The sequence below is a fragment of the Hylobates moloch genome, unplaced genomic scaffold (assembly GCF_009828535.3).
Source record: "Hylobates moloch isolate HMO894 unplaced genomic scaffold, HMol_V3 SCAFFOLD_17, whole genome shotgun sequence".
NCBI lineage: Eukaryota > Metazoa > Chordata > Mammalia > Primates > Hylobatidae > Hylobates > Hylobates moloch.
The window spans coordinates 33,647,001-33,661,338 of record NW_026652292.1 but is presented as its reverse complement, the minus strand read 5'-3'; the positions used below and the strand labels follow the sequence as shown (position 1 = coordinate 33,661,338).

The following is a 14,338-nucleotide window of genomic DNA, read 5'->3' as shown; positions in this document are numbered from 1 at the left end:
TATAATTTATATTTATAATATAAAATTTATATTTTATAAATTTATATAAATAAATATAATTTATATTTTATAATATATGATACATATTATTATATAATATATGTAAATATATAATATAAATATATGTAAATGGAATATTTATATAAATATTTATATGAATGGAATATTTTTAGACATATTTATATACATGGAATCTTTATAGAAATATTTATATAAATGGAAGTATGCAACAGATAACCTTTGGTGTCTGTTTCTTTCCCTAAGCATGTTTTCAAGGTTTGATTGTTGTAGCATGTATTATTACTTTGTCTCGTTTATCAGTTGATAGATATTTGGGTTGTTTCAGCTTTTTGGCTAATAAGAATGCTGATATGAGCATTCCTGTACAAGTTTTTGTGTGGGCATGTGTTTAGACGGACTCTTGCTCTGTCTCCTGGGCTGGAGTACAAAGGCTCCAACTTGGCTCACTGCAACCTCCGCCTCCCAGGTTCAAGCAATTCTCCCGCCTCAGCCTCCCAAGTAGCTTAGATTACAGACGTGCACCACCACTCCCGGCTAATTCTTCTTTGTATTTTTAGCAGAGACGGGGTTTCACCATGTTGACCAGGCTGGTCTCGAACTCCTGACCTTGTCATCCACTGGCCTGAGCCTCCCAAAGTTCTGGGATTACAGGCGTGAGCCACCATGCCCGACCAAGAGTAGACATTTGGGTTTTTTCTGAGACGAAGTTTCGCTCTTGTCGCCCAGGCTGGAGTGCAATAGTGCAGTCTCGGCTCACTGCAACCTCCACCCCCTGGGTTCAAGCGATTCTCCTGCCTCAGCCTCCCGAGTAGCTGGGATTACAGGTGCCTCCCACCCTGCCCAGCTAATTTTTAGTATTTGTAGTAGAAATGGAGTTTCACTATGTTGGCCAGGCTGGTCTCAAACTCCTGACCACCTTCAGGTGATCCACCATGCCCAGCAATAGATTTTTTTTTTTTTTTTTTTTTTTGAGACAGAGTCTCACTCTGTCACCCAGCCTGGAGTGCAGTGGCGTGGTCTCAGCTCACTGCAACCTCCACCTCCCAGGTTCATGCCATTCTCCTGCCTCAGCCTCCCGAGTAGCTGGGACTACAGGCGCTTGCCACTACACCCAGCTAATTCTTTGTATTTTTAGTAGAGACTGGGTTTCACCGTGTTAGCCAGGATGGTCTTGATCTCCTGACCTCGTGATCCGCCTGCCTCGGCCTCCCAAAGTGCTGGGATTACAGGCGTGAGCCACCGCGCCCAGCCAAGAATGAGTATTTTTAAGCCTCTAATGTAATACGGACTTTTTGTTGAAAAAATAATAATCACATTGCATACGGGGAGTCACATCACTCCTTAGAATTAATTGTTAACAAGGTATTACAGTATAATCTTTTTAAAGCATATGTAGGCCAGGCAGAGTGGCTCACACCTATAATCTGAACACTTTGGAAAGCCAAGGCAGGAGGATTGCTTGAAGCCAGGAGTTCCAGACCAGCCTGGGCAATATAAGAGACCTTGTCACTACAAAAACACATAAATAGGCCAGGCGCAGTGGCTGATGCCTGTAATCCCAGTAATTTGGGAGGCTGAGGCGGGCGGATCACTTGAGGTCGGGATTTCGAGACCAGCCTGACCAACATGGAGAAACCCCTGTCTCTACTAAAAATACAAAACTAGCCAGGTGTGGTGGCACATGCCTGTAATCCCAGCTACTAGAGAGGCTGAGGCAGGCAAATCGCTTAAACCTGGGAGGCGGAGGTTGCGGTGAGCCGAGATCATGCCATTGCACTCCAGCCTGGGCAACAAGAGGGAAACTCTGTCTCAAAAAAAAAATCATAAATAAATAATAACGCATACATAAATATACACTTCTTTAAAAGCAAAAACAGAGTCTAAGTAAGTACACTTTTATGTAACATTGTTCATACTTTGTGTGTGTGTGTGTTCCCTCCCCCCACCCCCCCGAAACAGAGTCTCGCTCTTGCCCAGGCTGGAGTGCAGTGGTGCAATCTCAGCTCACTGCAACCTCTGCCTCCCGGGCTCAAGCAGTTCTGCCTCAGCCTCCTTAGTAGCTGGGATTACATGCATGTGCCACCACGCCTGGCTAATTTTTGTATTTTTAGTAGAGATGGGGTTTCACCATGTTGGCCAGGATGGTCTCGATCTCTTGACCTCATGCTCCGCCCACCTCAGCCTCCCAAAGTGCTGGGATTACAGGGGTGAGCCACCGCGCCTGGCCTGTCTTTATCTTTTAAGTAGGAGAATTTACCTCCTTCCCATTTTATTGGAATTAGTTAAATGTGGTTTATTGTTTTGGTTTGGTGTTTTTGGAGACAGAGTCTTGCTTTGTCTCCCAGGCTGCAGTGCAGTGGTGCAATCTCAGCTCACTGCAACCTCTAACTCCCTGGCTCAAGTGATTCTCCTGCCTCACCCTTCCAAGTAGCTGAGACTACAGCCCCACACCACCATGCCTGGCTAATTTTTCTATTTGTAGTAGAGACAGGGTTTTGCCATGTTGGCAAGGCTGATCTTGAACTCTTGACCTCAGATAATCCACCTGCTTCAGCCTCCCAAAGTGCTGGGAGGCTGGGATTACAGCCTCCCAAAGTGTGAGCCACTGCATCTGGTCTAGTTAAATGTTTGATTTTTTTCTCCCCATCCTGAATTTGTGCTTTTTGTTTATTTTCTTCTCTTTCCCATTTCCCTATTGTATTGGATTGATCAGGCCTCTCTCTACCTTAAACACCAATCAAGAAGTTCTACATATGGTTTTTCTTCCTCTATTAGTTTTAAATTCTGACAGACATGCATCTCAGTCAACATTAATAATTTAACAAACTATTACATTTTGTTTCCTTGCCTTCTACTGCCATCCCTCCCCCTCCAAATTATCTGGAATTTTACTTCTCAGACGTTTTTAAATTTTTTTTTTTTCCCTAACATTATGGTCTTCTGTTAATTGAATTTTACCATTACATCTGCAATTATATGTAAATTTTCTAATCTACTTCTAATTTCTCTTAATTACTCATTTCTCTTTACAGTTTTTAGCAGGATGTTTTTTTCATTGACGTTTCTTGAATTTTCACATAAGCAGTTCTGTCATCTGCAAATAGAGATAGTTTCATCTTTTCCATCTTTTCTTGTCTAGCTCTACTTGCTTTCTCCTCTCTGCACAAGGTAATCTCTTTCTCTCTCTTTTTTTTTTGAGACAGAGTTTTGCTCTTATTACCCAGGCTGGAGTGCGATGGCGTGATCCTCGGCTCACCGCAACCTCCGCCTCCCGGGTTCAAGCGATTCTCCTGCCTCAGCCTCCTGAGTAGCTGGGATTACAGGCATGAGCCACCGCGCCCAGCTAATTTTGTATTTTTAGTAGAGACAGGGTTTCTCTTTGTTGGTCAGGCTGGTCTCAATCTCCCAACCTCAGGTTATCCACCTGCCTCGGCCTCCCAAAGTGCTGGGATTACAGGCGTGAGCCTCTGCGCCCAGCCACTAATCTCTCTCTGTCTTTTCTCTTTTTTTTTCTTTTTTAGGCAATCTTGCTCTGTCATTGAGGCTGGAGTGCAGTGATGTGATCATTGTTCCCTGCAACCTCAGACTCAGCTGCCTGAGTAGCTGGGGCTATAGGCGTGTGCTGCCATACCTGGCTGATTTTTTCTTATTTTTCTCAGAGATAGGGTTGTGTTGCCCAGGCTGGTCTCAAACTCTTGGCCTCAAGTGATGCTCCCTCCTTAGCTTCCCAAAGTGCTGGGATTACAGGAATGACCCACTGCATCCACCCTTACTGAGGTGTTTTTTGAGACGGGTCTCACTCTGTTGCCCAGGCTGGAGTGCAGTGGCATGATCACGGCTCACTGCAACTTTGACCTCCCAGCTTCAAGTGATCCTCCCACCTCAGCCTCCTGAGTAGCTGGGACTACAGGCACATGCCACCATGCTCCGCTGACTTTTTTATTTCACATTTTGTAGAGACAAGGTCTCACTGTTTTGCCCACGTTGATCTTGCACTCCTGGGCTTAGGCGATTCTCCTGTCTTGGCCTCAAAAAATGCTGGGATTTTAGGCATGAGCCATCCGCACTCAGCCCTTATTGAATATGTTTAACATATTGAATAGGCTTAACATATTCAATAAGTGAGTTTGTCAAATGTATTTACTGCATTTTACAGAGATGATCATATCATTTTCCCCTTACCTTTAACAATAGAATTAATACATGTCCTAATTTCGACCAACCCTTGGATTCCTGTAACATTAGTTTCATTGAGTATGGAAATTTTCTAAACAGATTTTTGAGATCTACTTTACATACCACTAAATTTACTCATTTTGAATGTTCAGTTCAGTGACTTTTAATAAATTCATAGAATTGTGCAACCATCACCACAGTCCAGTTTTAGCACACTTCCATTATCTAGGAGACATACCTCATGTCCATTAGCAGTCACTTTCCATTCCCACTTCTTAGCCCCAGACACTTACTGATCTGCTCTATCTCTGTAGATGTGCCTATTCTTGACATGTCATATAAACAGAATCATACTGTGTGGTCTTTGAGTCTGGCTTCTTTCACTTGGTGTATTTTGGGGGCTCATGTTTGAGATTTATGTGGTAGGATGTATTCATGCTTTGTTCGTTTTTACTGCCCAATGAATGTGGGATTTTAAGATCATAGACCATTTCTCAGATCTTCATATACATTTTGCACCATTTTCTTCCCAGAGTTTAATGTTGTAGATGAAAAAGTACATTACCTGTGTGATTCTCTTTCCTTTGTAAGTGACTTAGTGTTTACTTTGAAACTTTTTTTGTGTTTTTTTCTTTTTGTTACCGAAATTAAACACAACATGATGTCTTTAGGTATATCTTCTTTACAGCTTTCAGTGAGCCTTTAGAATGAACGTCTTGGCTTTGATCAGTTTTCTTCTCTTGTTTTTTATGTATTGTGGTACACATTGAGTATCCCTTATCTGAACTGTTTGGAACCAGAAGTGTTTTGGCTTTCACTTTTTTTTTTTTTTGGATTTTTGAATATTTGCATTATACTTAGGTTGAGCACCTCATTCCGAAAATTTGAAATCCAAATTGCTCCAGTGAGCATTTCCTTTGAGCATCATGCTGATGCGCAAAACATTTCAGATTTGGGGACATTTCAGATGTTAGATTTTTTTTATTAGGGATACTCAATCTATATTTCTTCTGTCCCATTCTCTTTGGAGAATCATATTAACTCTTTTGTATCTAGCTTGTTTCTTCTCTTCCGTAATTTCCTTCTTTCCTTTCTCTCCTTACCCCCTCTTTTTACTTGATCTTTTTTTTCTACAGATTAGGAAAATTTATAGCTGATGTTCTCAGTCACGTAATTGATTTAATCTCAGTCATTTTAAGTAGCATCTGTTTAGTCTGTGTCATAAATTTTTTCTGGCCATCAGCCCTTCTGGTGATGGTTGCCCAACCTTATGAATTATTTTTAAAAAGTATACATATTAAATGTTTGAATTGTACTGTATAAATATGTGTTATATCTCAACAAAGCTGTTATAAACACACACATTCTGCAATTTCTGTTTCAGTACTACTGCTAAAGTGCAGCAGAGGCTGATAGGATTCATGCGTCCTGAAAACGGAAATCCCCAGCAAATGCAACAGGAGCTGCAGAGGAAGTTTCATGGTAAATTATTGCTTCTCATCAGTTAAGCGTACATGACCTCAGTAAAATTTTATTACTTGAATAGAAAACAATGGACTTTCTTAGTAAGATGTACTTTGTACACAAATATTTGTTATTAAAATATCAGTGTAATTGGGTCTGGGGTGCTGGCTCACACCTGTAATACCAGCACTTTGGAAGGCTGAGTTTGGAGGATCACCTCTTTCTGGGAGGCAGAGGTTGCAGTGAGCTGAGATCATGCCACTGCACTCCAGCCTGGGTGACAGAGTGAGACCCTGCCACAAAAAAAAAAAAAAAAAAGGCCGGGCGCGGTGGCTCACGCTTGTAATCCCAGCACTTTGAGAGGCCGAGGCGGGCGGATCACGAGGTCAGGAGATCGAGACCACAGTGAAACCCCGTCTCTACTAAAAATACAAAAAATTAGCTGGGCGTGGTGGCGGGCGCCTGTAGTCCCAGCTACTCGGAGAGGCTGAGGCAGGAGAATGGCGTGAACCCCGGAGGCGGAGCTTGCAGTGAGCCGAGATTGCGCCACGGCACTCCAGCCTGGGCGACAGAGCGAGACTCCGTCTCAAAAAAAAAAAAAAAAAAAAGTGTGATTGGGAAAGTGGATAATATAGATATTGTATATTTCTCTATCTCTTTTAGCATATACATTTTTGTTCCTTCCTCCACCAGAAAACATGATACACACCTATTTCTTTATGTTTTTTTTATTGTGGTGAAATATATATATACCATAAAATTTACCATTTTTACCTTTTATTTGTTTATGTTTTTGAGACAGAGTTTCACTCTTGTTTCCCAGGCTGGAGTGCAATGGCGCGATCTTGGCTCACTGCAACCTCTGCCTCCCGGGTTCAAGAAATTCTTCTGTCTCAGCCTCCCAAGTAGCTGAGATTAGAGGCATGTGCCACCATGCCCGGCTAATTTTGTATTTTCAGAAGAGACAGGGTTTCTCTGTGTTGGTCAGGCTGGTCTCGAACTTCCAACCTCAGGTGATCCATCCACCTCGGCCTCCCAAAGTGCTGGGATTACAGATGTGAGCCACCATGCCCAGCCCCATTTTTACTTTTTTTTTTTTTTTTTTTTTTTTTTTGGAGACAGAGTCTCACTCTGTCGCCCAGGCTGGAGTGCAATGGCACGAGCTTGGCTCACTGCAAGCTCGACCTCCCGGGTTCACTGCCATTCTCCTGCCTCAGCCTTCCGAGTAGCTGGGACTACAGGCGCCCACCACCACACCCGGCTAATTTTTTTTTTTTTTTTTTGTATTTTTAGTAGAGACGGGGTATCACCCTGTTAAGCAGGATGATCTCAAATCTCCTGACCTCATGATCCGCCCGCCTCAGCCTCCCAAAGTGCTGGGATTACAGGCATGAGCCACTGCATCTGGCCCGTTTTTACTATTTTTAAGTGTACACTTCAGTGGCATTCAGTATATTCATTTTATGTACCCATTACCAACATCCATCTCCAGAACTTTTGTCATCTTCCCCAAAATGTCACTCTGGGCTGGGCACGGTGGCTCTCGCCTGTAATCCCAGCACTTTGGGAGGCCATGGCAGGTGGATCACCTGAGGTCAGGAGTTCAAGACCAGCCTGGCCAACATGTTGAAACCCCATCTCTATCAAAAATACAAAAATTAGCCAGGCGTGGTGGTGGGCACCTGTAATCCCAGCTACTCGGGAGGCTGAGGCAGGAGAATTGCTTGAACCCAGCAGGCAGAGGTTGCAGTGAGCTGAATTTGTGCCACTGCACCCTAGCCTGGGCAACAAGAGCAAGACTCTGTCTTAAAAAAAATAAACACCAAAAGTCACTCTGTACCCATGAAATAATAACCCCCCATTTTTTTCCCCTGTCCTAGGTCCCTGGCAACCACCTTTCTACTTTCTGTCTCTGAGTTTTACCAGTCTGGGTACCCTATTAGAATGAAATCAAATTTTTCATTTTGTGACAGGCTTATGTCACTTAGAATACTGTCCTAAAGGTTCATCCATGTTGTAACGTGTCAGAATTTCCTTCCTTTTTAAGACTGAGTAATTTCTATTGTGTATATGTCCATATGTGCACACATACCACACTTCCTTTATCCATTCATCTGTTGATGGACGCTGAGTTACTTCCGTTTTTTTGGCTATTGTGAATAATGCTGCTATTAACATGGGTGAACAAATACAAATTAAAGTCTCTGCTTTCAGTTCTTTTGGGTATATACCCAGAAGTGGAATTGCTATATCATATGGTAATTCTGTTACTAATTTTTTTGATGAACTGCCATACTGTTTCATAGCAACTACTGCATTTTATGTTTATCTTTATTTCTTTTTGAGACGGAGTTTCACTCTTGTCGCCCAGGCTGGAGTACAGTGGTGCGATCTCGGCTCACTGCAGCCGCCACCTCCCACGTTCAAGCAATTCTGCCTCAGCCTCCCGAGTAGCTGTGGTTACAGGCATGTGGCACCACACCCAGCTAATTTTTTTATTTTTAGTATAGACGGGGTTTCACCATGTTGGCCAGGCTGGTCTTGAACTCCTGACCTCAGGTGATCCACCCACTTCGGCCTCCCAAAGTGGTAGGATTACAGGCGTGAGCCACTGTGCCTGGCCAGCCACAGCATTTTATACTTCTAGTAGCAATGCACAAAGGTTCCAATTTCTTCACATCTTTGCCAACATTTGTCGTTTTTCTGTTCTTTTATATATAGCCATCCTAATGAACACGGAATGGCATCTCATTGGGATTTTGATTCGCATTTCCCTAATGATTAGTATGCCTTTTTATAGAGCTAAAAATATGAATCAAGTATGTCATTGTGCTTTTTATCAATTATAAGTAGTAACAAGTAAGGAAAGAGCAAGGCAACTGAAAAGTTCTCATAATCTTCAGTTATTCCAGATACAAGTTAGAATAATAATAAGTTATTGCAGGAACTTTTTATGCCTTTTAATTTTTTCTAAGTTATTTTGCCTTCCATTGTTAGGGTTAGATTTACTTTTTTTGGCCGTGATAGAACTTTCTGGTTTGTTTGTTTTGAGACGGAGTCTCGCTTTTTTGCCGAGGCTGAAGTGCAGTGGCGCAATCTTGGCTTACTGCAACCTCCACCTCCCAGGTTCAAGCGATTCTCCTGCCTCAGCCTCTCAAGTAGCTGGGATCACAGGCGTGTGCCACCACACCCATCTAGTTTTTGGGTTTTTAGTAGAGACGGGGTTTTGCCACTTTGGCCAGGCCGGTCTTGAACTCATGACCTCAGGTGATCCGCCTAACTCGGCCTCCCAAAGTGCTGGGATTACTTGCGTGAGCCACCATGCCTGGCCAATAGAACTTTCTCAATTAACATTCAACCATTTATTTTTGTCCCAAGCTACTTTCTTCCCTACTCAGGACCCTAGGTTTCTATTCATCATTTTGTAAATTCTTTTTTACTGTCTTTTAAATTTTTTTGTCTCTCTTATTTTTTTGGAGATGGAGTCTTGCTCTGTCGCCCAGGCTCCGCCTTCCAGGTTCACGCCATTCTCCTGCCTCAGCCTCCCAAGTAGCTGGGACTACAGGCACCCGCCACCACACCCGGCTAATTTTTTTGTATTTTTAGTAGAGACGGGATTTCACCGCGTTAGCCAGGGTGGTCTTGATCCCCTGACCTTGTGATCTGCCCATCTCGGCCTCCCAAAGTGCTGGGATTACCAGCGTGAGCCACTGTGCCTGGCCTTAAATTTTTTTCTCTTTTTGAAAAAATGTTAAAATTGTTTGCTTCTCCTCCAATTTTGTTTCTGTTCTATTCTGTTCGGTTCTGTTTCGTTTTGTTTTGTTTTGAGACAGAGTCTTGCTCTGTTGCCCAGGCTGGAGTGCAATGGTGCCATCTTGGCTCACTGCAACCTCCACCTCCTGGGTTCAAGTGATAATCGTGGCTCAGCCACCTGAGTAACTGGGATTACAGGCATGTGCCACCACACCTGGCTAATTTTTGGATTTTTAGTAGAGATGGGGTTTCGCCATGTTGGCCAAGCTGGTCTTAAACTCATGGCCTCAAGTGATCCGCCCACCTCGGCCTCCCAAAGTGCTAGGATTACAGCCCTGAGCCACTGTGCCCAGTCACCATTTAGCAAATTTTTTTTTCTGAGCAGCTAATGATAGTTCAGTATGGCTTTGAGATTACATTACCAAACATTGGTGAGGATTTGTATAAATAAGAGCATTTGAATTGCTGGCAGTTTATACTGAAACAGCTGCTTTGGAGAACAATGTGATCATATCCGGTAAAAGCTAAATATATACTCTTAAAGCTGATTTTTTCACTTCTAGGTATATATCCTTAGAGGATTTTTTTTCAAACTTTTTCCCACAGTAAGAAATATATCTTACATGGCCAGGTGCGGGGGCTCACGCCTTTAATCCCAGCACTTTGGGAGGCCAAGGCGGGCAGATCATTTGAGGTCAGGAGTTTGCGACCAGCCTGGCCAACATGGTGAAACCCTGCCTCTACAAAAAATACTAAAATTAGGTGGGCATGCTGGCGGGTGCCTGTAATCCTGGCTACTCGGGAGGCTGAGGCAGGTGAATCGCTTGAACCCAGGAGGCAGAGGTTGTAGTGAACTGAGATCATACCACTGCACTCCAGCCTGGGCAACAGAGCAAGACTTCGTTTCGGGGGAAAAAAAGAAATATATCTTAAATTATGATTAAGATGTTCAAAAGCATACACACAAACTAAAATAGGTTTTCCTGAAATAATTCTACCTGTTTTATACTCTAATATTTCTTTCTTTTTTGAATTATTTTCTACTTTCTATATTTGAGGGGTGAGCAAAAAGCTATCATAACTGACTAAATTGATTTCATGACTCGCCAATGCATGTTGATCTAGGGTTTGAGAAACTCAGTCCTAGACTAACTTGACTGTGCTTTCTAGGAGATGTTCTTTAAGAATATTTATTGCATCATTGTTTCATTATCAAAATACTAGAAACAGTGTAATGTCCTCCAAGTGAAAAATGGGCCAAATTGTGGTATACTTGCATGATGGAACACGCAGTAGTGAAAATAAATGTACTAGATTTATATTTATCAGTGTGGATAGCCTGTGAACATATAACTGAATAGAAAAAGCGATGGTGGGCCGGGCACGGTGGCTCACGCCTGTAATCCTAGCACTTTGGGAGATCGAGGTGGGTGGATCACGAGGTCAGGAGATCGAGACCATCCTGGCTAACATGGTGAAACCCTGTCTCTACTAAATATACAAAAAATTAGCCGGGCTTAGTGGCGGGCGCCTGTATTCCCAGCTACTCGGGAGGCTGAGGCAGGAGAATGGCGTGAACCCGGGCGGCGGAGCTTACAGTGAGCCGAGATCGCGCCACTGCACTCCAGCCTGGGCGACAGAGCGAGACTCCGTCTAAAAAAAAAGAAAAAAGAAAAAGCGATGGTGTATTTGTTAAAAATACAGCAATTTCTTTTTTTTTTTGAGACGGAGTCTCGCTCTGTCGCCCAGGCTGGAGTGCAGTGGCGCGATCTCGGCTCACTGTAAGCTCCGCCGCCCGGGTTCACGCCATTCTCCTGCCTCAGCCTCCCGAGTAGCTGGCACTACAGGCACCCGCCGTCCCCCCTCCCCAGCTAATTTTTTATGTTTTTAGTAGAGACAGAGTTTCATCGTGTTAGCCAGGATGGTCTCGATCTCCTGACCTCATGATCCACTTGCCTCGGCCTCCCAAAGTGCTGGGATTACAGGCATGAGCCACCATGCCCGGCCACACAGCAATATTTTCATGGTTTATGTGTACCTACACAAACACAGAAGCATGTATATCTATATACAGACACGTAGAGAAGATAAAAACATAAATACTACTGATTATCATGGTTGCCTCTAATGGGGGCTAGGAAGAAAACAACAGGGTTTTCAACCTTAACTACAGTTTTTATTTGAAATAAAGCAACTTAACCTATGTTATTTTATAATAATTTATTAGTTTTGTTTTCTCATTAGAGGCTCAACTAAGTGAAAAGATTTCACTTCAGGCAATTCAGCAGTTGGTTCGAAAATCGTATCAGGCTCTGGCTTTATGGAAACTTCTTTGTGAACATCAATTCACTGTCATTGTGGCAGAACTTCAGAAAGTAAGTTTTTTTAATTTTTTTATGATTATACCGTTAATACTATGTTTGGATTTTTTTGGATGAGTATTTTGGCTTTGGAGGGGACTATTCTGGGAAGCATTTAAGTTATGATGAAGTTAGTATGTTATGGGAAGATTGCACAAAAGCGTACCAACTTGGGGGACCTATTTTGTCAAAGCCACAAGTTTTTACTTGTGGGTATGTGAATGAAGTCATACTTTACAAAACATATTTTTTAAAACAGTGGACTGTACCCTTTATTTGAGCTACAGGTTCTTCTGAGAATCTGATGAAAGCTATCTCTCACTACCCTTAAAGAAATGCATATCAACATGGACACACAGACTTTTGCTTATAATTTCAAAGGGCCCAACAACCTAAATTAAATACTCTTGACTGGGCACCATGCCTCACGCCTGCGATCCCAACACTTTGGGAGGCTGAGGCAGGAGGATCACTTGAGCCTAGGAGTTCAAGACTATCCTGGGCAAGATGTCAGGACCCACCTCTACTAAAAATAAAAAATAAATTATTCAAGTGTGGTGGCACATGCCTGTAGTCCCAGCTACTTGGGAGGCTGAAGTGGGAGGAGCACTTGAGCCTGGGAGGTTGAGGCGCCACTTAGCCATGATTGTGCCACTGCACCCCAGCCTGGGTGACAGAGTGAGACTGTAACTCCCATATACGTTTGACTCATTCAGCATTTTCAAGATACTGTGTTTCTAAAAAAAATAGTTCCTTGAATAACAACAATGTCATGATCAGTTACCAGTTTTTCTTGAGACAGTGTCTCGCTCTGTCACCCAGGCTGGAGTGCAGTGGCACGATCACGGCTCACTGCACCCTTGACCTCCCTGGACTCCAGTGATTCTCCTACTTTAGCCTCCTGAGTACCTGGTACTGTAGGCACACACCACTACGCCTAGCTAATTTTTGTATTTTTTTGTGGAGATGGGGTTTCGCCGTGTCTCCTAGACTGGATAGTTACCAATATTAACTATCAATATTTGATAGCAAAATCTGTCTTAAAAATGTGTTTTTACAGATTGGTTCATTCAAATTAGAATCTAAACAGTTTAGTTGGTTTGCTAGTGGAATTTGTTGTTTCTCTTTCATCTGTTTCAATCTGAAGCAGTCTTTCCTTCTTTTTCTTTTCCTTGCTGTTGCCTTGTAGAAATCCAGTCATCAATCCAGTAGAATGTCCAGCATTCTAAGGACATTCTAAGGCTTTTTTTTTAATCCTCTTTGTAGCGAACTTCTTCCTCTATCTCCTGCATTTTCTATAAAATGAACGTTTATTATATAGGCTTGATTCGGTTCAGGTCCTTTTTTGAGGAAGAATAGAATACTTCAATAGGTAGTGGTTTGTTCATCAGACTGTTAGAAGACACAAAAGGTTTTGTTGTCCTTCTTTTAGTGATACTAAGATGGATTGCTGGATTCAAGTAGTAAGCCTAATACTGCCATTGTGGAATTCTCCATCAGACTTTAATCATCCATTGATAATCATTGCTGGAATTTATTATTTCATTTAGGATTACAAAAGGGTAATATTTATTTATTTATTTGTTTGTTTGTTTTTTATTTTTTTTGAGACAGCGTCTCATTCTGTCACCCAGGTTGGAGTGCTGTGGAGTGATCTCAGATCACTGCAACCTCCACCTCCCGGGTACAAGCAATTCTCCTGCCTCAGCTTCCCAAGTAGCTGGGACTACAGGCATGTGCCACTACACCAGGCTGATTTTTGTAGTTTTAGTAGAGACAGGGTTTCGCCAGGTTGGCCAGGCTGGTGTTGAACTCCTGACCTCACGTGGTCCACCTGCCTTGGCCTCCCAAAGTGCTGGGATTACAGGCATGAGCCACCATGCCCGGCCAAAAGGATAATATTTTAAATCTGTGATTCCTTCCCCAGTTACTAGCTGCAATTCTGTAAAAAAAAATTTTTCCTTGTCCTGTATGGATATTTCATTACTCTGAAACACTTAATTTTCGACTCTCGTATACCATTTTTCAACATTGGAAGGCAGTCTCCTAATTCTTTCCACTAGTGTCCAATGAATATTTGTGGCTTTTGTTGGTGGTTTTGTTTCTTTTAAACACATACTGTTTTTTATTTTTAAAAATTCAAGCTAATATATTTAATTATGAAACTGTTATCTTTTTCATAGCAAGTAGAATAATAATTTTGAGTTTTATTGAGTGATAAATATATTGTAGGTAGGTTTTTATCCTGGGTATGTTTTTGTGATCCATCTTCAAAGCTCTCTTCCTTACATCACCAATGGCATGCTCAATGAATGCAAATTAAAGATTTGTTCAAGAATTTTAACACAGTTTGGATATTTCCTTTAATTTAGAAAAAAGAGATAGCAGTCACATCACTAACAGAATATTTTACTATAGTATAAATCAATACTTCAGAGCTTCATTTGGACAAGCAGATCTGTTCACAATACAGATTAAACTCCAATATTATTATAAGGCCTAGAATAATGGAATTCTAGCAGTATTTAGGAAGAGTAATATGTAAGCCCAGGATTTTCAAATGT

At 42.2% G+C, this 14,338-nt stretch overlaps 1 protein-coding gene across 2 annotated transcripts in view; it reads left to right on the top strand.

The window, feature by feature from the left end:
• NUP155 (nucleoporin 155) overlaps positions 1 to 14,338 on the top strand; it is an 88,670-nt gene that overhangs the window by 52,649 nt on the left and 21,683 nt on the right. For both annotated transcript variants that reach the window (XM_032135531.2, XM_032135532.2), the window contains 2 exons: positions 5,582 to 5,679; positions 11,659 to 11,789. In XM_032135531.2, coding sequence (XP_031991422.1) covers positions 5,582 to 5,679; positions 11,659 to 11,789 — 229 coding nt within the window. The remainder of the gene's footprint in view (positions 1 to 5,581; positions 5,680 to 11,658; positions 11,790 to 14,338) is intronic.